Source organism: Phasianus colchicus, chromosome 5 (genome assembly GCF_987193195.1).
Source record: "Phasianus colchicus chromosome 5, bPhaCol1.hap1.1, whole genome shotgun sequence".
NCBI classification, from domain to species: Eukaryota; Metazoa; Chordata; class Aves; order Galliformes; family Phasianidae; genus Phasianus; species Phasianus colchicus.
Genome location: NC_143440.1, coordinates 39,073,168 through 39,099,977, shown reverse-complemented (window position 1 = coordinate 39,099,977; position 26,810 = coordinate 39,073,168). Strand labels below are relative to the sequence as shown.

At 51.9% G+C, this 26,810-nt stretch overlaps 1 protein-coding gene across 2 annotated transcripts in view; it reads left to right on the top strand.

Moving 5' to 3' along the window:
* Positions 1–26,810, top strand: part of LTBP2 (latent transforming growth factor beta binding protein 2) — a 60,209-nt gene that overhangs the window by 25,373 nt on the left and 8,026 nt on the right. Inside the window, exons 4-24 of one of the 2 annotated variants that reach the window (XM_031593872.2) lie at positions 1,481–1,662; positions 2,966–3,136; positions 4,585–4,785; positions 5,177–5,442; positions 7,019–7,121; positions 14,399–14,473; positions 18,388–18,510; positions 18,779–18,943; positions 19,859–20,089; positions 20,646–20,668; positions 20,961–21,000; positions 21,248–21,343; positions 22,056–22,181; positions 22,435–22,563; positions 22,854–22,973; positions 23,845–23,964; positions 24,124–24,246; positions 24,375–24,500; positions 26,007–26,129; positions 26,432–26,557; positions 26,655–26,777. In XM_031593872.2, coding sequence (XP_031449732.2) covers positions 1,481–1,662; positions 2,966–3,136; positions 4,585–4,785; positions 5,177–5,442; positions 7,019–7,121; positions 14,399–14,473; positions 18,388–18,510; positions 18,779–18,943; positions 19,859–20,089; positions 20,646–20,668; positions 20,961–21,000; positions 21,248–21,343; positions 22,056–22,181; positions 22,435–22,563; positions 22,854–22,973; positions 23,845–23,964; positions 24,124–24,246; positions 24,375–24,500; positions 26,007–26,129; positions 26,432–26,557; positions 26,655–26,777 — 2,792 coding nt within the window. The remainder of the gene's footprint in view (positions 1–1,480; positions 1,663–2,965; positions 3,137–4,584; positions 4,786–5,176; positions 5,443–7,018; positions 7,122–14,398; positions 14,474–18,387; positions 18,511–18,778; positions 18,944–19,858; positions 20,090–20,645; positions 20,669–20,960; positions 21,001–21,247; positions 21,344–22,055; positions 22,182–22,434; positions 22,564–22,853; positions 22,974–23,844; positions 23,965–24,123; positions 24,247–24,374; positions 24,501–26,006; positions 26,130–26,431; positions 26,558–26,654; positions 26,778–26,810) is intronic. The other variant, XM_090141373.1, reaches the window with a different exon arrangement.

The window sequence follows — 26,810 nt, the reverse complement described above, 5'->3', positions numbered from 1 at the left end:
CATCTTTTATATATTCCTTTCCTTTAGTTCGCAATTAATTGACCCATGCGTCATCTTTTCCATTTTGTTGCTCAGGGCTGATTTCTGGCTCGTTGGCCAGCAGTTACCTTGTGTATTGTGCTTGACCTGTTTGAATACCAGCACTGCATTAGTTGCCTTTCCATCTCTCCATTATGCCAAGACATCCAAGCCAGGAATGTCTGTGAGCCAGAGCTACTGTCAGCCAACTGTTGTTGGATTAGCCAATCCTGATGATTTTAGAAAACTCTGTTTCCAGCAGATGCTGTAACACCTCCTTTTGCTGAGTTTGACAGGGAAAATGGCAAAACCTAGAATGAGATGCTCTTCTGTGAGATGCTCTTCGGTGGGAAAGGCTAGCCTGAGAGCTGGAGGTGTTGGTGTGGACAAACAGAAGTCCTGTTGGGATTTAAGTATGATTTCAGTGGAATCTGAGGTTGGGACATTCAAAGAAACTTGAGGCATATAGGCAGCCAACCCATTTTGGGCCCTGGTGTTCTGAAGTCTTTTTCCTTGCAGGTGGTGCAAGCAAGAGTGAGGCATATGCTTGATGATAAGCACAGGGCACCCTCTTGGGGGCTCAGTGCTGCCAGTAAGTACAAAGGAATGGGAGTGAATGCAACAGATAAGATGTGCTGTTGTGCTGATTTCATGCAATAAACTCTGCCTAGTACTCCATGTTTCCTATTCCATAAGGTGTAAGAAGTGTTACCTTGTTAGTCAAATGACTTTGTTGTGCTTAGCCTCCAGAAAACAACAAAAGCCATAAATGCAATTACTGTGGAGAGTAGTTACTACATTTATAGGGATGAGTTTTTGGTCATTTTCTCTTGTTTGTGACTCTCATGGGGCAAGTTTTGTTTATTTGCTTGGCCTGGTTTCACTTCTGACTGCCTTTCTGTTTTTTCAGCATTCAGCTGGGGCTGGGAATACAGGGCCAGAGGGAGCTCCCCACCATAAGAACAAGCAGATTTGAAGCTCCTTGTGTTTGCTGGAGACTTTGTGGTGGGTCAGGCAACAGCAACAGTATACAGAGGTTCTGAAAGGCAGCTGGGGCATTCCAGTGCAGTGAAAGGCTGATGAGACCCTATGGATGTGGGGGCTGGGGTGAGCAATGTACCTCAGCAGGTACAGAACTGATGACAGCCTTGGCTGCAGTGCTGAAGTCTCCAGCATTGGAGATGGAGTCCCTGCAGAGAGCCAAGGTGGCTCTCTATATTGAAGAGGGCAAAGGGTCAGGCAGAGGCAGGTCTTCTGGGGACAAATATGTCAAGGGCATGGGGCATCATCTCTAAAGTGAAATGATGGCTGGAAACAAGTGAAGAGGGAACCTAGCAGAGTTCTGTGTGAAGTTGATGACTCAGCTTGGTGCTGAGGTGCCCACAAGACACGCTGGCAGATGGGCACCAGGATCAGCACAATTACTCGTGAGAAGTATCAGTTCATTTCTTCTCTTCCACAGGACTCAGAGCAGAATTGGCTCTCCTGTTTCAGCTCAGCACACAGTGCCATCACGGACTGTCCGGCGTTACCCTGCCAGCAATAGCCAGCTCACGTCTAACACACTGCCCAATGGGCATGGGCACGAGCAAGGCAGCTCTGGGCCAAATGCAGCTTTCCAGGAGCACACACTGGCTGCAAGAGGTAAGACATCCAGGGATGTGACTGCTGGGGTTTCTTATTGGGTCCTGAAGTGTCACTGGTAGGGCAGTGGTGTGGGTGGGAATACCATAGTGAGGGGGTGACAAGTAAAGTCACAGAAGGTGCCAGCCATCTTTGTAGCACTTTGGAAGTGGGGAATGGAGGAGAAGAAGGCCCATCTGCAAAGAGGAGAAGGGAGCAAAATGGAGAAAAACTGAGAACTGGAAAGGAGGAATAAGAATGGTAACTCTACAGGCCTTGGCAAGGAGAGACTCCACTGAAAGGAAGCTAAACGCTGGTGGCAGGGGAGATGTGACAGATGCCTCCCAAAGCTTTTGAACATTACTCCAGCACACTGCCCTGAAGGGGAATTGCCTCAGCCTGTAGGAATGGTGCCTCCCAGCTTCTTCCTCTGTTAGAACAGCCCTGGGGGTCAGATTGTGTAACCAGCACCTAGTTCTTCCCTTTGGCTACCCCTTTTGTGCCTTCTGACACAAGCAGGGATCTGGCCAGGCTGCCTGCAGTTTCTGAGGCAGTGTCAGCAGCTCCCCAGCTAGGACAGATGCAAGTTGTCTTCTGCAGCTTGGCTTCCTCTGAAGCCATGTTTCCCTGAGGAGGCTCCAAGGCATCTTGGCCCTTATGAGTAGGGCTGTGAGTCTGATTAAAGTTGTAATCTGAAGGTGGGGACTGAAGTGGGAAGAATGAGGGGGGAGTACAGCAAGGGGGGGAACCCAAAAAACAGCTGTTTTGCTGGGCAGGAATAGAGAGCTCTGGTGTTGAGCCAGCTAGCTCACAGTTAGACAGTGGTTCTGCCCCTTGTTCCTTTCCTACAAGCCTCCAAGAGCTCTGACTACAATTCAGTCCTCTACCTAGTGGGAGGATGGTGAGGGACTGCAGAAGGGTGCAGGGTGCAGGAAAGCAGTGGACACTTGCAGGGAGACATGGATATTCTCGAAACTTGATGCTCTCCTTGCTGGACCAGCGTGGTTATGTGCGAAGCCTTTCTGTGGCTTAAGGGCAGCCAGCATCCAGGCTAATTAAGTGGCTTGAGAAAAAAATCCTTTTACACTGGAGCTAGTGGGTGTGTGGCCCCACACAGGTCACATGTACTGGAGTTATAGCAGAGCATGCTGCTGGACATTTTTCCTATGTTGACAAAGCCTTAATGACACTGGAGCAGAAGACAGGCTGGAGTGATCAGGGAGCAAGTTCTTGTTCTGGGAATGGGTTGGAGCTCGAGATGAGATTACCTGCCCCCTGGCCTAGACATCCTGCTTCCACTTAGCACTGTCCTTCTCTTCTATAGGGGCAAACCTGACAGAGAAGATTAGGAAAATAAAAATCATCTTCACACCCACCATCTGCAAACAGACGTGCCGGAATGGACGCTGCTACAACAGCTGTGAGAAGGGAGACACCACCACTCTCTACAGCCAAGGGGGACATGACCACGATCCCAAGTCTGGCTTCCGCATCTGTGAGTGGCCAAAGGCTCCCAGCTCACCTTCTTGCCTGCTACCCCTCTCTCCTCCTTCTGCCTTTCATGTCTCTGCAGACTGAGGACTTGGGCTGGTTGGGGATGGAAGGAGATGGCCTCTCCCAGTGCCTAGAAAGATGTCTCCTGAAATCCTCGGGGCTTACTCCATCGTTGTCTCTGGGGTACCAAGACAGACCTTGCCTCATTGCTCTCTTTCTTGGACAAGCAACTTCTATTTCCATCCCGCCCTAGGTAGGGGGGGACGTGTGTATTTGAGCCAGGCCTGCAGCCAAGCCTCGCCGCCCCTTCTTTCTCCAAGCCAGCTCACTGCTTTCATTGGCATCCACTCCTGGGGCTGACTTTCATCACCTAATTTCCTCCTGTTCTCTCCTTTCACTCACGTGGCAGCCAGGAGAGCTGGCTGCAGGTTGCAAGCCATTCCTAAAGACAGGGCTGCAGAAATCTCTGCTTGCCTTTGAGAGCTGCTGGGATTGCTCACTGGGATACCCAGGTGTGGGTTGGGCACATCCTCTTGGATCCAGCTGGTGGGAGCAGCCCACTAGCCCTGTCATGTGAACCTCTGTGACTCAAGCTCTTCCAACACTGAGTGCATTGTGGACACTGAGTGATATGGGTTCATGGGAATTTCTGCCTAGATCCCAGTCCAAAGATGTGTCAGCTCCCCCCCAGAACTGCACTCTTGAGCAAATGGAGCTCTGAGCAGGATAGGAGCTTGTCCTCTGGGATGAACCTAACAAGCCATCCTGGTATGTGCAGAAGTAGTGTCTCATCTCATGCTGAAATGAGTCAGGATGATCTGTTAGGAAATTCCATGCCTTGCCTGAGTGCCGCTTACACAGAATTGCTCCAGCCATCTGATGAGACCAGAAAAGACGTGACTTCAGTTTCATCAGCAGCAGATGCTTTTTCCAAGCCTGTGCAGATGAATTGCTCCCAGTTCTTCTGTCCCGCTCCATGCTTCCCCCACTCCAGCTGCTGGCAGGCCTGGAGCTGGCCGAGAGAGAGGCTCTGCACATGTGGCTCCCTGCCCGTTCTCTCCTCTGCCTCTCCCGTCCCCACTCACCTCCCTTCTGGTTGGGAGGAAAGTCCTTGCCAAGTTGGGAGGGGGTTCAAAATCCCTCAATGCAGAAAAGCAGGCACTGTGCTAATTCAGCTGCCTGTGGCTGCCACAGCTCCTGCCCCGTGCCAAGGGATGCTGCTGGGCCAGCAACATTACTCCTCAGTACAGATGCCCCACGCTGGCTGTGTCCCCTAGAGAGGGCTCATCATGAGCCCATGGCTCCAGCTCTGTACAGAGTTCAGGGAGGACTGCAATTTCTATGCTTGCACAGCGGGGTTCCCGGGGTTCATGCCAGCCACGCTCCAGTTCCTCGGCTAAAAGCAAGGGTTTGGTGTCTCCACTGAGCAGGCCTCCCTTTGCCTTGCAGACTTCTGCCAGATCCCCTGCCTGAATGGAGGACGCTGTGTTGGCCGTGATGAGTGCTGGTGCCCTTCCAACTCCACAGGGAAGTTTTGCCACTTGCCGGCCCCCTCTCCAGAAAAGAAGCAAGGAGGGAAGGCACCAAACACCATGGCCAGTGGCTCTATGAAGCACTCCACGTACACCCTGCCCTTGTCCAACCAGCTGGGTGAGTGCAGTTCCTCTGGCCACCGAGGCACCTGGCTGGAAGAAGGGCTGATGCCTTGTGCTCACGAAGTCTTGCCCTGGGGATCTAGCTGTGGCCAGGAGACCAAAGGTTGACCAAGAAAGTGGGTGTGGGAATCAGGAAGCTTAGGGGAAGTGCTGTGAGGAGAAAAGAGAAGGAAGGCGTGAATGGTGGCACAGGTAGAATTAGGATGAGGGTTAAGCTCTTGGTAGGTTTGTCTTGTTTTCAGAACAAAGTGGAAACAGAGAAGCAGAGAACTCTGGTAGGTTCAGTCTGCCTTTCCTCCCTTACACTTTTGTTGATGAACAGAATACTCTTCAGGTGCCAAATTGTTGCCAGATCATCACAGCTATGGTATGAACTCATCTTCCAGCTTCCCTGAACCCTTCCCTGGTGAACGTTCACATCAACCACCCTCCAGAAGCCACCGTGCAGATTCACCAGGTGGCCAGGGTGAGGGGTGACTCGGAGGTGTCAGAGGAGAACAGCGTGGAGGCAGTGCTGGTGCCTCAGATGGCCGCGGTGCCCTGGTACACCTACAGTAATGGGAACGGCAACAGCATCGCCACTGAGGGAGGCCAACAGCAGAGATCCCCAGGGTTACTGGGGAGGTGCTTTCGGGAAGCTCTCCATGGGCAGGTAAGGGGTCACTCGTCAACTTTGGAAGTGTGTATGGACATGTTTCTGTTTCTGGTTTGTGGGTGTGTTTGCATATGGGACAGGAATGGTAGGCTTCCATTGTATGAATCGGTTCAGTATGATGTGTGGACCACATCCAAATACTACAGGCATGGGCAGCAATGTGTTATGTGGGAAGAATGTATTGTATGTGTTACTTGGGAAGAAAATCTCTTGTTTTGGCCCAAGAAGGAGCCCATGCTATCTTGCCCCAAGCAGGCTGTGCCCTGGGGCAGCATAGCCCAGACTTGATAGCTTTCACACACAGTCTCGTTTAAAATAGGGTGCCCTATTTATAGCAACATTTACAGCCACGCTCTGTGATTATTGTAGGAAATGTATAAAACATAGGAAAATTCCTTTCCCTCTCAGACGATAAATGAAAGTCTGATTTCCATGGAACGTCGCCTTCCTGGGCAGCTCGGTTAGGGCTTGGGAAGCAAACGCTCATGAGGGGCTTTCTCACCCCCAGCCTGCAGTCATCGTAATTTCTTATTTTGTCTCTCCCCATATGTTTCTTTTGCGTCACTGGAAAAGTATTGGAGGTTTTTGGCACCCATAGGAACACCTGTGAGTTCCCTGGAGCAGCTCGCTCTTAGCAAGACCCTGGTGGGGCAGTCCAGGACTCTGCCTCCTCTCCTCACTCAGCCTGTTCCCAGGGCTGCTGCTGGTTCCCATCCCATCTTTTATTCCATCCCATCCAAGACACTTCTAACCAGATTCCCTAGCACAAAAATAAATGAGATCAGACCGTGAGCATCTCACAAGAGGGCTGGAAAAGCCCTGTTCCTCTGTGGGCACGGCTGTCTGACCCCTGAGGCAAGGTTGCCCTTCCTGTGACCAGCTCAGAGTTGCTCTTGGGAGCACTGTGACTTACTCCAGCAGTTACAGAGTGGGAGAAGCACTCAGAAGGGCTGGGGGAGGAGGCAGGCATACCCCAGTCATACTTGCACCCCACTAGGTGGGGCCAGTTTGTGGAGCCCAGTGGGACATGCTTGCCTCTCCCTGCTCAACCTGCAGCCTAGCTGATGGGAATGCAAGCGCTGGGCACACCGCCATCCTCACGTGGACGAGGGCCAGACTTGGCCTGCAGGCCGTGGCAGCTCGATTCTGATGGGGAAGCCTGTAATCCAGAGAGCCTTGGCGGGGGGGAAAGAGAGACTCATTAAGCAAAGGAAAGTGCCTGACTGCCAGCTCCCCACAAGGCTGGAGTGGTGCACCCATTCTGCCGGCTAATCATCCAGCACGGGGCTGAGCCAAGAGCTTGGCTGGGTGATACCATCCCTGGTGCACGTTCTGCTCTGCTGGATGTCCCCTTCCCCTCTGAGGGGTGCAGCTGTGGGAGCTGTGTTTTTTTCTGTCTGCAGAACTGTTTACTGTCTTAAACTGCATCCCCAGCCCTGTGGGAAGCTGTGCTGCAAGCACGGTGCTGCCATCTACCCGGAGCCCTCATCGCCCTTGCGAGCCAAGTGGGACAGATGCTCAGTCATGACTCCAGCCTGGTGATGCCTGACCCCCCTCCTCTCTCTCCTAACAGTGCACCAACCCGCTTCCAGGGCTGACCCTGCTGGAGGACTGCTGCGGCAGTGTGGGACTCTTCTGGGGGGTGGACAGGTGCCTGGCCTGCCCCCCTCGGCCAGGTACGTGCTGCTGCCAGGACTGATGCCCACCGCACTGCTGGGCACAGCTGCCTGGTTAGATGTTGGCTCCATGTGTGGCACTTGCTTCTCACTGCTTGTGCAGCCAGTGGTTCTTTCCATGCCAGACTCATTAGAAGGGAGAAACAGGAAAACAACATCCATGGTTTTAGGAGGTGCAGTCCTAGATTAGCAGAGGAGGCTGTAGACTCGGCCCTATAGAGTTACGGGCTTGCTCTCAAGCCGACACAGGCTTGGCAGGGGCTCTGGAAATAACACTACATCAAACAATTGGCAGGAGTGCACCCGCTGTCCGTTCCAGGGGCACAGGCATCCAGCATTGCTGCTCCGTGCTGGGGAACTGGACGGGCCCACCTGGCCCCAGCAAGGATTCCTCACTGCCACAGCATACATTTGTGGGGGGGCCCCTCACACTTCACACCTCACAGGAGAATGTGGAGGGCCTGTTCTGAGGGTCTCCTCTCTGGGGGCAGCCCCCCATAGGAGCTGTGTGCCTTGCATATGGCCTGGCTGCCTGGATGAAGTGGGGTGGGGTGGGATGGTTTCAGAGCAACCAGCTCCAACCAGGTCTGGTGCAGGACAAGGTACTGGCCTGTGCCAGATGTGACACAGTATGATACAGAGAGTGCAGCTCAGTTTGTGCAGGCAGGGAGCTGCTCTCTTCTTTTCTGCCCAGCTGCATCACTCTGATTGCTTGTTCATGTGCTTCACTGCTCATAAGTGCTGAAGCAAACTTAGCAGTGCTTTGACTACCAAGGAGAACAGAGGTGTCCAAGACAGGAGGTTTTATGTCAGCTTGATATTGGCTCCTCCAAGCTCTGCCTCTCTTTCACATGTATACTTCCCAGAGCTGCTTGCATCTCTTTCTCCTCCCTGGGCACCCTTCATTCAGCTCCTCCTCAGCCAAGCTGGAGCCAAATTCTTTGCAGTCGCAGACTGGGTTCTCAGCATCTTAGAACCCAGAGCAGCTCCAATGAGCTCTGATTGCTGTCATCATTTGATTCTGCTATGGATCTGCTCATCTGTGCTTCCCTATGTGCCAGCCCCAAGGGTGCAGGTGACCATGCAACTGTTAGAGTCAAGGCAACAGGGAAATGTCTCCAGATGCCTCAGCCTTCTCCTCTTCTTCCCATGACATTCTAGTGTTTCCTCACTAGTGTGCCTCACTTGCACATCCCTCCCCGGTCACGGCCTTTTTCTGCTCATCTCATAGCAGTCTCCCGCTCACTATTTCCTCTGATCCCTCCATTAGGAAGCAGGACAGCTGCTCAACACTTCTGTTAGGATGCAAAATCTCTGCACCTCTTTTCTTGTTCATCTTGTGTGCCAGGATGTTAGGTTTCTCTTGGCAGTTATGCCCATAGCTGCAGCCGGGTTGTCTCTGCTGGACTTAGACCTTCAGAATTCCGAAATGCTTCCTTAATCACAGGTTACCATGAAAATGGTCACGAAATACCTGCATTTGTTCCTTGCAGCCATCCAGCAGAGCAAATGTGTTTAAGAAATGCCAGCAGGTCCCACTCCCACAGCTCAGCACATGCCTGAGTTCCAGCTGCAGCTCCAGGAGGTTGTCACTGCTGGTCCTTGCTGAGTGGGCAGATGTTTGGTTTTTTTTTTCAGGTGAATTTCATGGTAATATGAAAAATGTATCCTCTGGGTCTTCTGTCTTCCAGTGCCACAAGAAAATCCCATCCTCAGTCCCTCTGGCTCTGGGAGATACAGTTCCCCCTTGCAAACCAAATGACTCTTGTTGATTTTGGCAGGAATTCAGGCTAGTTGAAAGGGCTGTTTTCATCCTTTTTAATTGTGTGCACATATCTTCCACTGTTGGCTACCTCTGATTGACTGCCTTGTAACCATCCCCACATGCAAGACCACACAATGCAAGTGATGGGCGATGTAGTGCAGATGCTTTATGAAAGCATGCTTTTCTCTGGAGAGGTGTCTTCACTCACAAGAAATCTCACTTGGAGGCAGAACCAGGGAAACACTCAATTCTCCATGATCTTTCTGCTTTAAAAGAGCCATTGAGTACTGTAACTTCTCAAGGATCTCCTGCTGGGGTTCCTGGGTCCAGCACGAAGGCATCATTGCATCATTCCCACTGCAGACCGTGTCCCGGGCTCATGTCTAGTCTGTCTTCTTGTCTAGCTGGCTTGGTTTTTGCTCACTCAAAGTTGCTGGACTGTCGTTCCGTAACCTGCGGTCATGTGCGTGGAGATAACATGTCCAGTGGATGCTTCCAGCTTGCTTCTTGGCACAGTAGTCTTTGACGAGAGCTCTGCGTTGCGCTCGTGCATCCCAGAGAAGCATGCACCAAAGCAGACTTGACAGCTCTGGGAGTTTCATTCCAGCAACCAGAGACAGAAATGGCAGAAGCAAGCTCAGTGTAAACACTTACAAATGTACAGAAGTGCAGCCAGGCAAGAGCTAGACAAATGGAGAACTTGTTTGGATTGACTGTCTGCCCGAGACACTGATTGTTAGTAGAGTCTGGATAGAGATCCGGATGTCTCTGTCGAGTGCAACTTTCATGTTTGGTATATGTTTGTGCACGGAAAGACATCAGAGAAGAGGAGGAAACCAAGGCAGGCATCTGTCCGAGTGAACCTGCCATGATCAGTCCTTAATATTTTTTGTTTTGCCTTATGTCAGAAAAGCAAAGGTACTCTGGTGCTTTGACTACATTCTGCTGAATTCAGAACAGAGGTTGAAATGTAGTGTGACCTGGCCAGAACTTTCCGCAGTGGGTTTTCCAATGCAGCAGACAGAAAATAAAGCTTGAAAAGGGAATCGGGCTGAGGAAAGGAGGCCGAACATAGGCAGGGCATTTGGGCAGTGTCAAGGGACACTGCTGGGCAGAGCTGCTCCTGCTTCTCTCCTAGACCACATACAATTTTGGGGTATGTAGTTGCCTGCAGAGAAGAACATGCTGGTGCAAAGACAAGAGATGGGCCATACCAAGTAAAGCCAACAAGGCCCAAGAGAGCGTTTCATCCTTCCCTGGAAGCTACAGTTCAACACAGACCTCAGAGGGGGTTTGAACTTGGACATCAGGTTGCCTCGGTCCTGCTCGGGCACATGGGAATAACTGCTGTCACGGAGTTTTTTTCTGAAGGCAAGGTGCTTACTCTGATGTAAGGTCACATTTCTTCCGTCTCATGTTCATTCTCTTTCCCTTTTTATCTGCAAGATTCAGAAGAGAGGCAGGTTGCTGAGATGTGCAGCAAGAAAGGCTCTGACAGTCTGCAGGGTTTCACTGGTAGAGAGCACAGTGGGAGAGCATTTGGCCAGGTGGGGAGGATGGTGCTCTTGCTAAGATGAAGCCCTGTGTGGTGCCTTTTTCTGTGCCTCAGCCCCTCCTCTGTTTCACCTCCTCCCTGGTTCTGCAAGCCTAACCTTTCTGTGTGGGCCTGGGGGATTTTCTGGCCACAGCAGTAAACCAGCATCTTCTAGGTTCTGTTTTTTAACTGTCCGTGCTGCAGCACAGGCTTGAACCAGGCTGAGCATGGCCTTGGCTGTGCACTGGCTGGCTGTGCTTGCTGCTGATCTTCCTGTGCTGCTTTCCATCCTTCTGCCCAGAGGTTTTAGCAGCATTAAGAAACAAGTCTTTGACGGCTATTGTTTTGTTTTCATTCCCATTCCCCATGTTTTTTCAAGTTTTTTGTCCTAGAGAAAAGTCTGAATTTCACTGGAAAGTTGGATCTTGTAATGTCTGGCTTGGCATCCACAGCACTCCCCAGACAGACCTCCCACTGAGAGAGGGGTGGCAGCTCACCCATGGAGCCGTCATCATTGGGAGCACGGAGCAGATCCGCCAGCCACATGCTCCTCTGTGCCTTGCCTGCAGGCATTGAGACATCCTGAGCAACAGGAATCCTCTTGAAAATCATCCCCTGGTCTGCTCTTGTTGCAATCACATTAGGGAGGATACAGAGAGGGGAAAAAAAGGAAATATGGGAAGGAGGCTGCTGAGGGGGCTTTTTCTGCCACTGCTGCATCATGTGCCATACGGAGTCTGGGGCAGTAAGGAAGGGCTGGAGGCGGGGGAAGAAGCTGAAATCTACAAGATTACGACAGTACTGCAGAGAGCAGTACCTAGCCTGGGCAAGTGCAATATTTTTAGGACTGTCCCATTCTGCAGAGCTCCTGTTTTTCCCATCAGTTGTGTGCAGTATTGTGGTCTCAGTGCATGGCAGCGCAGCATTGCAAAAGTGTTTTATTTTTAAGTATGGAAGTAACTTATACTACTCTGGAAGCAGAATTATGTTCTCTCTGCTGAAATGACCCCAAAGGCCAAAAGCAATTACTTCTTTTTTTCCTGCAAGTATCTTTTCACCGTGAAGATCTTTGCTGAACGTGGATGGACCAGAGGGCTTGGTTTCATGTTTCACATTGGCACCGGTGCACTCCCTCCCCTCCCCAGCTAACATTCCCTTTGCTGTGGCACCGGAGAAAGCTGTAAGGGAGTGTGGCTACAAACGAGCATCCAGAGGAGAGGATTGAGGTTGTGACAGAGCTCAAGGATTTATATTGTCTCCTTGTCCATTATGCCTGGGAACTCAGCTTATTCTCACAGCCACAGCCTTTGGCCGCAGGCCCCTTGGCCTGACATCTTCAGAGTGCTTTTCTCTGGAGAGTGCTGGGGGGTCAGAGCTGCCCTGCTCTCCTGTCAGTAGGTCTAGTGGCTGTGACACCACGTTGGCTCCTTTCAGCAGTACCCATGTGCTGAGAAACTCATGACTAGTGCCTGTGCAGGGAGATGCTGGGGTCCAGTAGAGCTAAGGCTGTTCTGTAGAGCCAGGCCAGAGTCTCCAGAAATGGCTGCTGGTTCTTAAGGTGGCAAAGCAGGTCAGCAAGACAAGGTTTTGCAGAGAGAATGCTTTTGGTTTTTAAATGGAAAGAGTTGAAAGAAATGGGCTAGCTTTCAGCGTCCAAGCATTTCCTCACTGCTCATCTAACCACAGGCTTGCCTCTTCCCCTTTTAATAGTGATATTGGCTGGCTTAATGTAATGTATTATCTCACCCTACAAACCTTGCTTCACTCAAAGCCTTGCAGCTACCACCACTAGCAGCAGTTTCTTTCCATTTCACAATCAGACTGAGCTTCTCTGTCCTGTTTTCCTTGTCCCTATTCACCTGACTGTGTCAGCACCACATCTACCCACTGACACAAGGGCTCAGGGGAAGCCAGGGTTCCCAAGCAAAGCCTCTGCTCCTAGGATGGCTGACTCCACAGTGTGCCTGGATGCTTAAAAATCATCCTACTAGACTGCAAAATGCCTATTTCCATGCAATTGTTTTTTTCTCATTCTGTGCTCAATATTGTCTTAGACAGAAGAATTGGAGGTGAAGAAGGGCTGAGGGGTGTGAGGTCTGTGCAGAGCCCATCATGTCAGTGCCAAAGCCACAGGGCACAAGTGCCCAGGAGATGAGGCTCTGAAATCACACCCTTGAATCAGGAGCCAGGGCACCCTGCCCACAGCATGCCTGAAATCCCTCTGCCCAACAGATGAAACTCAGTTGCTCTCTCAGTGGACTCCGTCTCCAAGAGAAACTCTTCCCAGAGAGTGTAGACAGACAGACAGACACAGGAGGACTCTGCTCTCTCCAATGAACAGATCTGCTCTTTCCCAGGCATTGCCCTTTGCAGCCTCCAAAGCCACTCTCTCATTCCTCCCAGTGGTGTGGGAGAGAGATGGACACCAACCCCCCCTTTGCAGATTCTTCCCAGAGAATATATGTTTCTTTGGAAGACTAAGATATCCACCTGCAGCCTTGTGAGAGTGATTTGCTGCACTAATGAGCTGCAGGTTTCTTCAGACTTGCCTTTTAGCACTGAGGTGGCTCCAGACCTGCCTGCTTGCCCCCATCACCATTGCTTTCTGCCTTGCCTTTCCCCAGCAGCATCTGGCTGTGGGATGCTGCACAGGCTTAGTTTCTCTGCAGGAGCTTTTTGGAGAGGGAGCAGAGCTCTGACACGTGTCATCGCTGTTTGATCTCCGGCATGCTTGGCTCCCTGTTGGAGGACTCACACATAACGATGCTGCTTCATTTGAGTGTCTGTTATCACATTGTGCTGAGGCTGACAGATGCTTCCAAGCACAGTTAATGCCTGTCGGCAGCCCCAAGCCTGCAGGCTGTAGTGTGGGAGGACCTGGAATCCTGCTGGGGTGCCAGAGGTTGTTTTTCCCTTCCCGGAAGGTTGGAAATATACCCAGTGATTCTTAGTATCACCCCTCTCCCTTAACATCCAGATATTTATGTGCCCCTGCTGCCTACAATCCATGACTGAATTGCTGAAGGAGTTGAGCAGGCTTTTCTTCTCAGTCATTCATCCAACAACTGAAAATCTCTTTCTGCACTTGGAGAGCCTTGCAGCTCCATTAAATGCACCTGGAGAAGTGAGGCTTTCTCCTCTCTTTCCTGCAGCAGGTGGGAAACAGGTTGTGTTCCTCATATCTGCTCTTTGCCAAGCCCAAGTGTCCTTGAATTGCTTTTAGCTGCATCATAGGTCAAAGTGTCCAGGACAAAGAATTATGGACAGCCCTATTCTGCCCCCAGAACATTGTCACTGAGCTGTTACATGCTCTCCTCATTTCCGCTCATTTGGTCCAAAACATTAAAAAGAAACCCCACCCTGGGAAAATCCAATCCCTCGGCTAAGTACCCTTCTTTTTACCCCACCCCAGTCTTACTCACTCCCCAGTCCTTCACTTGCTCCAAAATACAATGCCTAACTACCTTTAAATTTATGAATTTTTTTTACTAGCTTTTAAAAATTGGGAAGAGATTGAATTGTGCAGGTTATTGAAACTTACAATAGCATTTTAAGCAACAATTTGAAATCTTTGGTGAGAGTGATTGGGGTAGGATAAAAAAGGAAAATGTAATAAACAGGCCCTGGGTGTTATTTCAGCATCTTATTGTGGACCTCTGTCATTTTCTCCACTCTGATCCTCCTTGTCATATGCCGTCTGGCTCTCCATACTGGCCAGAGTGGAGCTGAGGGGCACAAGGGATGGATAATGAAGCACATGTGGCACCTCTTGGCCACCAGGCTAGCACCTGCCAAGCAGTAGAAGCTGCCATTTGTGAAATGTGGCTGCTCCCACCCTCCCTCTGCCCTGGGCATCATCTCAGGTTGTCCAAGGCACATCCAGGGGCCTTCCTCCCTTCTGCAAGGAGAGCAGGGGGGAAGGTAGGACCCTGGTGGACCTCTGCTGCCTATGTCTCTCACTGTTTGCTTTCTTCCCAGCGCACCCCGTCATTGAGAATGGACAGGTGGAATGTCCCCAGGGATACAAGAGGCTGAATAGGAGCCACTGCCAAGGTGAGGATGCTGCTTTCTTCTCTCTCTCTTTCCCACATCCACTGTCAGAGATGTAATTATCTACGCAAGTAAAATAAAGTCATCTAATTTACCTGATACAGACGTACCAAAAAGCTTTGTGTTTCTATCAAACATGGGAAAAAAATAGCTAACACTGATCTCCATGACTCAGCCTGTACATGCAGTCAGCTCAGAGCTGGGCCAGCATGAGAACGGTCACTGTTTGGTCCTGCTGATGGGATGCTCACCCCACTGTGCTCACAGTGAGGATCTGTGCTTCTGCTTTGCCAAGAGTCAGTGTGTAGCTCTTCTTCTGTAATCTGAAGCAACAGCAGTTGTGCTGCCTGAGAACTATTTTGGAAGGCTGTTTGTTCTTTTGCTTATTTATTAAGAGGAAGTGTCCATGAAAGCAAATCCCTGTGTTTTGAGTGTGTCGCTGTCAGGTTGCTTTGCCTGTCCTGTGCTGCTGGGGTCTATCTGTTTCTCCCATGGTCCCCCAGCTTCACATGAGGATGGCACCATCCCTCTGTGTTTCTCTCTGGTTCATGTTTATTTGGCACTCTTCGGCCTGCAGTGTTTTCATTTTCCATGCTCTGACTGAAGTGGAATTTTTCATTTCCCTTCTCATGATTCACGGTAAGATGCGAGGTGACATCTAGAAGATGCAGCAGGGAGCCTGGGCCCTGGCCATGCAGACCCAGGGCTGGCAATCTAATGACTCATCTCTTGTAGCTGGGACTTTCCACCATGCTTACTTAATTAATGATTCAACCTCCCCCATTATCCTAGGGGAGAACTTTCAACAACACAACAGCTTCTATTCTCTGTGGTGCTCAGTTCTCACCCACTGTGTGGCCATGGGCAGTGCAATGGGTATGAGGAGCCACCCAAGGACATGCAGTCTGAGCCTGAGGAGCAGAGCAGCTGAAAGCACTGATGTAAGTGAGCAGAGGCCTGCTGTCTTGCTTGCTCACCCTCTGGAGCAGGGTGAGGCTCAGCATGCTGAGGAGCAGAGAGTGATGGCAGTGTGGTGTTGGCTAGGAAGATGTTTGTATGCAGGAAGAAACATGGAGCAAAGACTTGTACCTACATGTGTTGCTTTGTAAGTTAGGCTGGAGCACTGCTCTGCAGTCTGCTGCCTCGAGGTGCTTTTCTGATCTCTGCTGTTGCTGTGGAAGCCTGGAACCTCTGTTCAAGGTCTGGAACAAGCAATTTGGCTGGTAGTTTTTGGGAGAGGCTATGTAGGACCAGCCCAGGTAGGAGAGGAGCCAAGGAACCAGATGAGAGCTACTGGTTCACAGGGCCTTAGGAGAGGAGCTACCAGCTGCTCTGCTGAGCTCTGGCTTTGCAGGCTGAACAACTGGCAGAGGGTCCTGGCAAGAGCTCACTTTGTGCTGGTCTGTATGGACAGTGAGGATTGTCTGATGCCTTCCAGCAGAGGAACAAGGAGCTCATCTCTATGAGAACTCCTCTCCTTCTCTCGCTGCTTCCCATTGAGCAGGAACAGGATTTAATGAGAGAATGGCTAGAAGATCCAGCCTTGGCTGGCATTGGCCCCACAGTCCCTACGGACTCGCGATGTTCTCCAGATGTTCTCCAAAAGAACCTGACCCAGCTTGGCTGTTTCTGAAGAGCACCAGTGGACTTCTGTGGGGTGGGAGGAAGCCATGAGATAGTTTATGGACCTTGGTTCATGGCCCTCGCTGGCATGCTGCAGGGGTAGGAGTGTTGGCACGGAGTGCCTGCCTGCTTCTGCTCCTCTCGGGATTTCCACTATGGGTGGGTCTTCTGCTGCCAGTGGAAAAGAGGGATTGGGCTGAGGCCAACATGTGGCCCTGGTTTAAATTAAGCTCACAAAGCCTAGTCCTTAGTGCTTGTTTGTTTTGTGCTCTCATTACTCTAATCCCTTCAATCCCCTTGCTTATTCAGAGGCCAAACACCTCATCCCTTTGGTGTGTCAGAGTGACATGGCTCTCTAGGGGTGCTGGGCAGGGACAGAGATCAGCCAGCAGCTTTATAGAAAGACCAATCCCTTTATCGGAGTAGACTTGTGGCACATTTGGGGTCTGGCCACTATTTTTTTCTCACAAACTTTGTCTTGTACTTGGCACAGAACAGGAAAATGCCTGTCACATCACTGTCGCAGCCATCCCTTCTTCCCAGAGCAGCAAGGGACAGATAGGCAAGTGTCACTGCTGTACACAGGGTGTCTGCATCACCTGGGGCACGAGGTCTCTGTGGATCCTTTTAGAGGATGCCATGCAGGGTGCTTTGTTGATCTTCCCTGTGCTAGTCTTTTTTATCTCTCAGCTGAAGTTTCTGCTCTGAGGCCACCATTTCTGCTCAGTGCAGAAATGTTCTTGGGACTCTTTTGCACTTCTCTGTCTAGAGGGAGTACAAGAGATGTCCTTCCTCAAGACATGGGATGATCAGGGAAGCAGGTGTTGTCTGTGCCCTCCTGGTAGGAAGACTTTTTCAATCCTGCTAAGCAGTGATGCTTCAGCTCTGAGGAGTAAGTTAGTAAAAGCTTTTCCTGAGCCTAGCTGCTTTCAGGAAGGCTCTTCCATATCTCTATTCTTATAAATGTCCCAGCAGCACCACTCTGCAGCCCTCCACCTTGAGTCTCTAGAAGGCACCTGAGGTTTCACCAGGGCTTTGCATGCTGGCAGTGGACTGGGTCATTGGAAAGTGGTTGGCATGAAGCTGCCTAGCATCACGCTGGCACTTCTTGCAGCAGCACGGTCTGAGCTCTTACTTTCCCCTCTCTTAGCTGGTAGCATATGTTTCTGAGAGTCATATTGGAGTACTACTGAAGCTCACACAGTTCCTGCCACCCCACACTCCTGTCCAGCTCTTCCTGTGCTGCTTGTGCCTCCTGAGACAGCGCATCCCTTCATCATGCTTATTTCTCTGGGCCAAGGTCTTCAACAGAGATATAAAGCTGGATCAATCCATGTGGAGTGCTTCCTTCTTGCCCCCCATCCTGAGATCTGCCCTCAGCTTTCCCCTTACACATCTTTTACCAATCCTCATCTTCTCCAGCTTAGCTCATACATTCCTGTGTGGTGCTGTAGGGAAGGCTTTGCTGCTGGCCAAATGGATGAGACTGATGGTTTTTCCCCGGGAGAAGCTCAGCTCCATTCCAAAGACTGTGCCTGATGTGTGCTGAGTCAGAGGCAGCACTCAAAGCAGTGCTTGAATGTGGTGACTTCCCACGTGCATGACCTGTAGGCCAGGAGACAGCACAGTGGTGAGCTGGAGTCTAGCCCATCACCCCTCTGCCTGGCACTGGGCTCCGTGTGGGTATCAGACTCCTGTGTGCCCTTCTTATCAAGGATCCTCTGCAGATGATGTGTCCTGATGACCCAGGGTGAGATGAGAGGACAGCATCTGCCAGCCAAGGCTTGCAGTCATGACCTGGATGGCTGTAAGAGTGATCCTGATGGAGCAGCTCTCTGATGGGTCTATGTCTATTTCCCATGGGGACCGCAGAGCATTTGTTCCAGATCCATCTGCAGCTGCAACCAGTGAGCCCGTGCTGCAGACATAGGACTGCTGTCACCACAGAGGTTCCTACTTCTAATGCCTCATTTAAATTAGAGAGTTTTCTTCCCAGATTTTCCGATGACACCATCATGCTGCTTCTCACAGAGGTTTGCAGGACAAGTATCACCTCCGCCCTCACTTTTTCCACATCTCACATCCTCACGGGCAACTAAGCTGGAGCCACTGCCAGCACCTGGATAGGGCACTAGTTTCTGCACCCCTCTGTTGTTTTTCTGACCTTGAGGCACCAACATGGCTATGGATGCTGGCTTGGCTGAGCAGCAAGAAGGGAGAAGCAGTTCCACCTCACAGCCCTTGTTACACAGCCAGAGGCTGCCAGTTGAGCTGGTGCTCCCTCTTCCCCACAGATATCAACGAGTGCTTGATGCAGGGCTTGTGCAAAGATGCCAAGTGTTTGAATACCCGTGGCAGCTTCCGCTGTACTTGCAGACCTGGCACCATGTTGGACCCCTCCCGCAGTCACTGCATCTGTAAGTGCTCCAGGGGCAGTCGCAGCTCAGTGAGGCTGCAGCATGCTTTGTGCCTTTTGCATATGTGGGAGGGTGCACACTGCCCACACTTGTGTGCAGGATGGGTGTCCAGGGAGCCCTCACATGTGGTGTTTGTCCATGGATGTTTCATTGCCTCCTGCTCTTTTTGGGTGGGGATTCCTCGGGAGGGATGGGCAGATTCCCAAAGGGGAGGTTTTTGTTGGACTTAGAGCCAGCCCTCAGACACTGACCTGCCATTGTGTTTCAGCTGACAAAGCAGTGTCGATGGAGCAGGGGCTGTGTTACCGCTCAGCAGCTGGAGGTGTGTGCTCCTTCCCCCTCTCCCACCGAATCACTCAGCAGATCTGCTGCTGCAGCCGCGTTGGCAAGGGCTGGGGCAAGAACTGTGAGGAATGCCCTGTGCCTGGCTCAGGTGAGACCAAGAAAGTGCTCTGCTCCAGAGGGAGAGCATAGCCATGTCTGTGCCTGGCTTTGCTTGGCGGCCCTTCTCTCTGACTTGGCTTCCCTCACATCTTCTGTAATGGGGATGAGTTCAGCATGTCTCACTTGGGGTAGGGTAGAGGGAAAGTGCAGAAATCCTCAGGGCTGGGGAAAAATAATACGAGAGGGAATGGCCTCAAGTTGCACCAGGGGAGGCTCAGGTTGGATATTAGGAATAACTTCTCAGAAAGAGTGGTAATGCATTGGAACAGGCAGCCCGGGGAGGTGGTGGAGTCACCATCCCTGGAAGTTAAGGAAACTTGTCGATGTGGTACTTAGGGAGATGGTTAGTGGGTGTAGTGGGGATGGGATGATGATTGGACTATATGGTCTTAGTGGTCTTTTCCAACTTTAATGAGTCAATAATTCAGTGATTCTAAAATCTTCAGATGCTTTGTGTAGAGCATTCTGAGTGATGTGCAGAGTGTACAGTGCTGGGTGCCAGGGGTTTCTTTTATCTACCCCCTTGCTCAGCTCAGGTTTTCTTGTGGCAGGATTCCTCCCTAGAAGTACTGACTCGGGGAGGGATGTAAGTGTTGGTGTTCAGGTGTACCAGTCAGCACCTGCTGAAAACTCACCCTGCACTGTGCAGAGATACCTTCTGCTTGATGCATCCGTCCGCTGCAGCCTAGATGTGTTTCTAGCATTATGTAGCCCTTAGACACCTCCAGAAAATGTTAGGATGGGAGAAACTGGTACCTGCATTCACATAGATACCTCTCTGTTTTCACTCCTTTCCTCTATATGCTCCATCATCATGTCTGAGTGCTATGGGCATGTGTGTTTGTGATCCCTGCATGCTTCTCTTTTTCCACCTCCAAAGCTTTTATTTAATTTTCCCCTGCAGGAGCGTTTAAGGAAATTTGCCCAGCAGGACATGGCTATACCTACTCCAGCTCTGACATCCGCCTTTCCATGAGAAAGGCAGAGGCGGAAGAGCTGCCCCTAAGCCTGGAAGAGCACAGTGAGAGCAGCAACTGGACATTAGACTGGGCAGCAAGGAGACAGCGGCTGCAGGACAGTTTGCATGGGAGTGTCCTGGAGGCATTGCCCCACCCTGACATCTCAGCAGGAGAGGGTAATTAGAACTGCTCCACCTGGGTTTCTAGCAAGGGAGGGCAAACTCCCAGGTCCTGCTACATCCTCTTGGGTGAACTTGTAGCTGATGCGGGCTTTCTGCCCTTGTGTAAATATGCAAGGTGTTGCTCTTCAGCCCTGCAGTATTCATGGGGCACGAGACACAACTTCTTCAAGACTTGCAGAGGAGGTTGAATGCTTCAGGTTCTTGTGACTGCAGCCTTGTGGTTGGTGCTTACTGGCCAGAATGCCTTCCCTGGGATGTTGGGTGTGCGTGGGAGCCCTGGCACTGCAGTCCTTCGGTGTTTGTCCAGTGCAGCTGGGGAGAAGCGTGACCAACTGCTTGTGCCAGAATTTGCTGGGGTGGGAGCTCCCAGGGTCTGTGAAGTGCCAGGAGAGGAGTCCAGGGGTGTTGAACATGGTAAACTTGTGCAGGGAGAGTGAGGAACTACTGCAAGGAAGTGGTTTAGTGGCGGGATGATCTTTGAGCAGCCAGGGCATAATGAAGGTGCCTGCCCACCTTGTCTCTACTCACCATGCACTGTTTCACTTTCCAGGTGAAGTTTTTCCTGCTGGGCAGGTGAGTAACCTTTGTCTTTCCAAATTGAGCTACATCTATGGTAGCACCTTGGCTGAATTGCAGTGACTGAGGGCGCTGTGCCAGTTACCTGCTCAGAGGCTGTTAGCTCACAGCAGGAGCAGCTGGAGACTCTGACTGGTGTTACCTCCAGTTCACTGGGGCTGGGGTTGCAGCTCAGGTTGAGGATTGAAGCGTAGATCCTCATTCCCCACTGTCAGATCTCAGTGGGCATGGGACACTGCATCTCAGCTACACACAGGTGCTTAGAGGCAGTCTTGTGTTTCTATCTCAGGATGCTGCTGATACCACCCCAGAGCCTGAGGCGCACAGAGGTAAATACCTGGCTGGTGGGAAGGCAGGGTGGGAATGATGAACAAGGGGCAGGAAGGAGAGCACAGAAGCTCTGAGATACCTCCTCTGCATGGCATGGGCAGGGGTGGATGATGGAGGGCTGCAGGGATGCGGGGATGGTGCCTCTCCAGCGGGCCACGCTGGTTCTGCAGGGAGCGAGTGGATGAGGTTGAACAACATAATGCTGAGGTTGCTGCAGCCACTGTTCTTCCTGCTCGCTCCCCTCAGTGGAGGAAGAAGAGTCCCGGCATGCTTCTCCCCAGCCTGGCCCTACTACCACCTGGGCTGCTGCTGCTCCAACACAGATACCTGCGCAGGGCTCAGGTGTGTGTCCCTCACCTTACTGCCTGCCCCTATGGGAACGTTATGAACTAAGTTCTATTTTGGAGCTCTTTCTCTTCCTCAGCCCTCTTGCCACCTAACACCTGGGAGTGTCATCCCAGACCTGCTGTTGTGTCCCAACCCGGGGAAACAAGCCAGGAATGGGGAGGCCTGAGGACAACCCTGTATGGGAGCACGTAGCTCAGCTTTCAGGGCCCTTTCCTCCTGCAGCTCATCCTCTGGGCAGCGAGCACCCGGTCAGGGGTCACACGCCTGCTCCAGTGGCTGCAGTGTGAGCTGAGTCACCGGGAAGCTGGGTGGAAGGGGCGGCATGTGGCTGCCTGGGCGGCTTGTTTACTGCATGGAAAACAAGAGGGCTGTTGTTCCAGGGTTGTCTAAGTGTCTGGGAGTGCAGCTCCAGCCCTCCGCCTGGGGCTGGAGCACCTTTGGGAGCAGGGCTGGCGGAGGCACCTTGCTAAGGAATGCGCCTCCCTCAATAGCCTTTTGTTTGGGGTTGGGAGGCCATGCTGCAGCCCTCTCCTGCTCCCCACTGCCACCCACTACCATCTGCACCCTGCTTAGCAGGGGAGGGGGTTGCTCTCACCCCCCATCTTCCAAGGCCTCCCACCCTCTTCATCTCCGCCCCTCTGGGGCTGGAGCTGCAGTGAGCACTGCAGGGGACTGCAGCCCCTAGCCGCATGCTCTCTCCGCGCAGGGGCCAGCGGCTGTGCCTCTTCATCCCTTGCCTGTGGAGCTGGTGTGTGTGTGCTCACCCCAGATGGATACAGCTGCTCATGCCACCTAGGCTATACACTGCACCCCAGTCGTCTGCACTGCATTGGTACGTTTGCACCTCCTCTGCTCCCAGGAGTGAGGAGGGCAAGTGGGGCCAGAGCAGCTCTGAGGCTGGGGCCAGTTTCCCCATTCCTTATGTCAGGGACCCCTGCCAGGTATACTCTGTGGTCCTCCTGGAGGAAGGTTATTTGGCATTTCTGCTGCTGAGCTTATGCCCAGCCATTGCACAGTGGGGCTGGTTGGGAACAGCAGAAGCTGCTCATGGTGACAGTCTGTCTTCCCTCCTTGCCTGAGCACAGATGAAGATGAGTGTCTGCAGGATCCTTGTGCTGGAAAAGGTCACTGTGTCAACAGCATGGGCTCCTATTCATGCCTCTGCTACTCTGGGTACACTCTGGTTTTCTTGGAGAGCAAGCAGACCTGTCAGGGTAAGTGGTGTCTACCTGGCACTGCACTGCCACCTCTTCAGGCCTCCACATCTTCCTTCCATTGTGCTCTCCAGTGTGCATGCATGTACTGTTCACTGCTTCATGGCAAAGGCGGGGCAGTCAGGGATGAATGGGATCTGGAGCAGAGCCCTGGCATGTGTTCCCTGGGCAGGCTTCAGCAGATGGAGCAACTCTTCTGCTGCACCCAACTCTGAAGGGGGTAGGCTTCAGGACTTCACAGAATCACACAGAATTGTAGGGCTAGGACTTGTCTCCTTCTGTGTTGCCAGATCGGGATGAATGTGAGCAGCCCTCTACATGCCTAGGACAGCGATGTGTCAACACCCCCGGCTCCTACCGTTGCGAGTGCAAGGAGGGCTTTGCCATGGGCCTCCGAGGACAATGTGAAGGTGAAGCCTCTGCTGCTTGTCCACCTTGCTGCAGGGTTGCTCTTTCTGGAGTGGACGATGGATCAATCTATGTTTGCCAGTCCTGTATTTCCCCAATGGCTGCCTGTCCTCTCCTCTATCTGTGAGAGGGACAAGCTTTCCTGGGCAGCCAAAGGGGACTTCTCCTGATGTCAGCTCCAGAGACAGCCCCCACAGAGCATTTGGACCAGTCCAGTGCTCACTTCCCATCCTGGAAGGAGATGCCTATGCATTTTAGTGCTAGCTTAACTCTGACCAGACACCTCTGCTGGCCAATGATCTGCAGGGAGAAGCAGGCTACAGTGGCTCAGTCCACCTGTCCCCACAGCATCCCTCTCACTTGGCATGACCCAGGCCCATCAGAGAATTTGACCTTGTGAATACACATTGTGCCTTATCAAAGATCCCCCTTCTACAGTAGCTTGTCTCCAACAGAGTTATTGGAAGTATATTTTAGGAATACTGGGGAAACAAGGTATGCACAGAATGCTCTACCCCCGCACGGCCTCCAGAAAGTACACGCCTTAAGGACTTCCTGAACTAGAGGCTGCCTCTTAATCATAGTTATAAAGTCTGCTGGCAGAGCAGCCCTATGCAGATGTTGGCTGAACCTTTTCCGTGCCCATGCACGTTCCTGGCCCTGGCAACATCCTCTGGCAGCAAGTTTTGCTGCTGGATTATGTCAGCCCTCAGGTGTGGGTGTAGGATCCTGAGACATTATGAAAGGCATTGCCTGAGCCCCAGCAAATCCCTCTCACCACCCTTTGGGCATCCCTGCCTTGGAGGAGCACTCTGAGGACCCAGCTGCAGGGGGCATCCTAGAGGTGTCCACAAGATGTGTGTTTCTTGGCAGATATCAATGAGTGCATGGATCCCAGCCTTTGTCCCCATGGGAAGTGTGTTAATACTCCAGGCTCCTACAGGTGTGTCAGCTGTGCGGATGGCTATCAGCCCAGGAACGGCAGATGCATTGGTAAGGATTTCAGGCTGCCTCTGAGAGGCACTCTTACCCTTACAAAGAGCCAGGAGCACATGCAACACACTTGTCTGGCACAGTGCCCTCCTGACTTGGGTGGTGGGGACAGACCTGAGCATCCTGCCATGCCATGTTGCCCTTTGCTGTGTAACACAGATGTGGACGAGTGCCTGGTGGAGAGAACCTGTGCCCATGGACAATGTATCAACCTGGATGGCTCTTTCCGATGTTCCTGCTACCGGGGCTATGAGGTGGCACCTGATGGGAAAAGTTGTGAAGGTACAGGGGACCTTTTGCTTCTGCCTGAGTGCTGACTCTCTGGACCCCATGTTGGCCAGTTCCCTCAGATCAGCTGCCCTTAGTCATGGTTTCTTCACACCCTCACTCTTCCTCATGTGCTTACGCAGACATTGATGAGTGCGCAGCCCAGGCTGTCTGTCCCTCCAGACTCTGCCTCAACACCGAGGGCTCCTACTCCTGCATGGCTTGTGATGCTGGCTACACCATTTCTAGAGATGGCAGCACATGTGAAGGTATCCGTCTCCCTGGGACAGAGGAGCGGGTGTCAAAGGGAAGAAGTACCCAGGAGGGGGAGAGGCATAGCCATACCTAGGTTGTTGGTAGGGCATGGGGACTTTTTTAACCTCAAGATCCTTCTACAGCTCTTCAGCTTTCCAGTCAGCAGGTAGCATAGGGGCTGCAAGTGGATGCCACCTAGGGCAGCAGAAAGGAGGTTTTCCTCACTCAGGAAAGAGATGAGACTCCTGGACTAATGGTGACCTGGGGAATGTTCACTAAGGCTGGAGGAATACACAGAAGCTTAAAAACATGGGCAGAGAGGAGCTGCGTGTGGTTCAACTCAGAAGTGGGAGAGAAGAGGGAAGCTTCTCCTGCTTCTCCTCTGTGTAGGTGTCTGAGGAACCCAGAGTGAAATGAAAGTCACATTCCATCTGATTTTTGCATGCTATTCCTCTTTCCCAAGACTTCACGTGCGCCCTTCTCAGCCACCTTGCCCCAGCCATGTCACAAGGGCATCTTATCAGGGTTCGATACTGTTTGGATCACACTGACCCAATGGTAGTATGGCATGTTCTTCCTGCCTTCGCTGGTGGCCTTGTCTGTGGACATGGTTTTCATATTTGAAAAATGATAAGGGTTTCATGATAGTTTTGTGATAAATAAATTAGGTTATGGTTCATCTCCCAAAGGAGATGCTACTTGCATCCTTTTGAAACTGGACAACTGGGTACTCCTACACTCAGGTGCTAGAGAGTGATGTTCATTTACACTTGTGGCATGCTCATCGCTCTGCAGAGACAGAGAAGGTCCCTTCCTTGCCTTTAGAAGCTGCCAGCCTCAGTGCTTTAGCTTCTGGCAGGGGAGAAGAACAGAGCAGGACCTCTTCCACTAGCATGCCCTCCACTGCCTGTGCAGCAGCCTATACAGGGAAGTGCCACCTTCTTTCTGCCTTGCACATGGTTTCTGAGAAGGAGAGTAAAATCCCTCTGGTAACAGCCCAGCAGAATGACAGTGAGAACCATTGCTGCATTGGGGCTCAGTGTGGGGACTTGCCTCCTGCCCTTGAACCTCACCTACAGAGCTTGTAATGTGGGGACAGGTGAGTGGAGCAGTCCTGAATGATGGGGCTACATGAGTCTGGGTCAGCTTTTCCAGAAGAGGGACATCAAGGCAAGGCTGGCAAATAGGAAAGCAGAGCCACGGGATTCATGGCTGATGCTGGGGTACTTTCCTGAAGTCTGCTCAGATGCAGTTGGCCAAAGAAAGGCTCTGCGCTGCCCTCTTGTTGGTGGTATGCAGTGCTCAGCTGGAGATGGACAGTGGGACTGTAGCCCTGTGTCTGTAATGGAGGAGGGTGAAGGATGTGAACTGACTTTTCACTGTGTTTGATTACTCCAAGATGGCGACCCAGTCCCACTTTGAGGTCTGACAGCTGTGTGACAGCTGCCTTAGGTGGGGATCTTCTCCAGTGCTGGCAATACTTGGAACCTCACTCTGTGCTGTACCCTTCTGCTTGGCAGACGTGGATGAATGTGCGGACCTTGCTATTCAGTGCCTGGGGGGAGAGTGCCGGAACACGCTGGGCTCCTACGAGTGCCACTGCCAGGCTGGCTTCGAGCTCATCAATGGCACCGTGTGCCAAGGTACAAACCCCATACCTGCAGGCCTCGGGGTCTAGGGCATGCATACTCCCTCCCTATGGATCCCCTTCTTTCTTGACACGGAGGATGCCTGTGCCAAAGCAGGTGATGCCACCACACATGGCATACCCATAAGATGGTAGCCAAATGCAGGATCACTGTGGATAGGGAAAGTCTCTCTCTCCATGTCAAGAAAGCCAGGGGCCAAAAGAGCCCTGTGAGGGCTGTAAGAGGCCACGGAGAGGAGATCCACGTGGCTCAGGAAAAGGGCTGGGTGAGTGTCTCTGATTCTGCTCCCATTGCAGATGTGAATGAGTGCCTAAACAGTGAGATCTGCAGCCCCAATGGCGAGTGTCTCAACAGCCATGGATCCTACTTCTGCATCTGTGCACCTGGCTTCTCCAGTTCAGCTGGAGGAGTCAGCTGCCAAGGTGAGCTGGTGGGTGGTAGGGACATAGCTTGGGTCCTGCCTTTTCCTCCCTCACTTGCTGCAAGATCCAGCTTGATGATTTGGGCCTGATTTTGCAGATGTGGATGAATGCACAGACAAATCCCGGTGCTCACAAGGCCAGTGCCTGAACACAGAAGGCTCATACAGGTGTCTGTGTGAAAATGGGTTCAAGCACTCCCAGGAGACTGATGACTGCATAGGTGAGAGCTCATCGCTGGGGAGATCATCTTGAG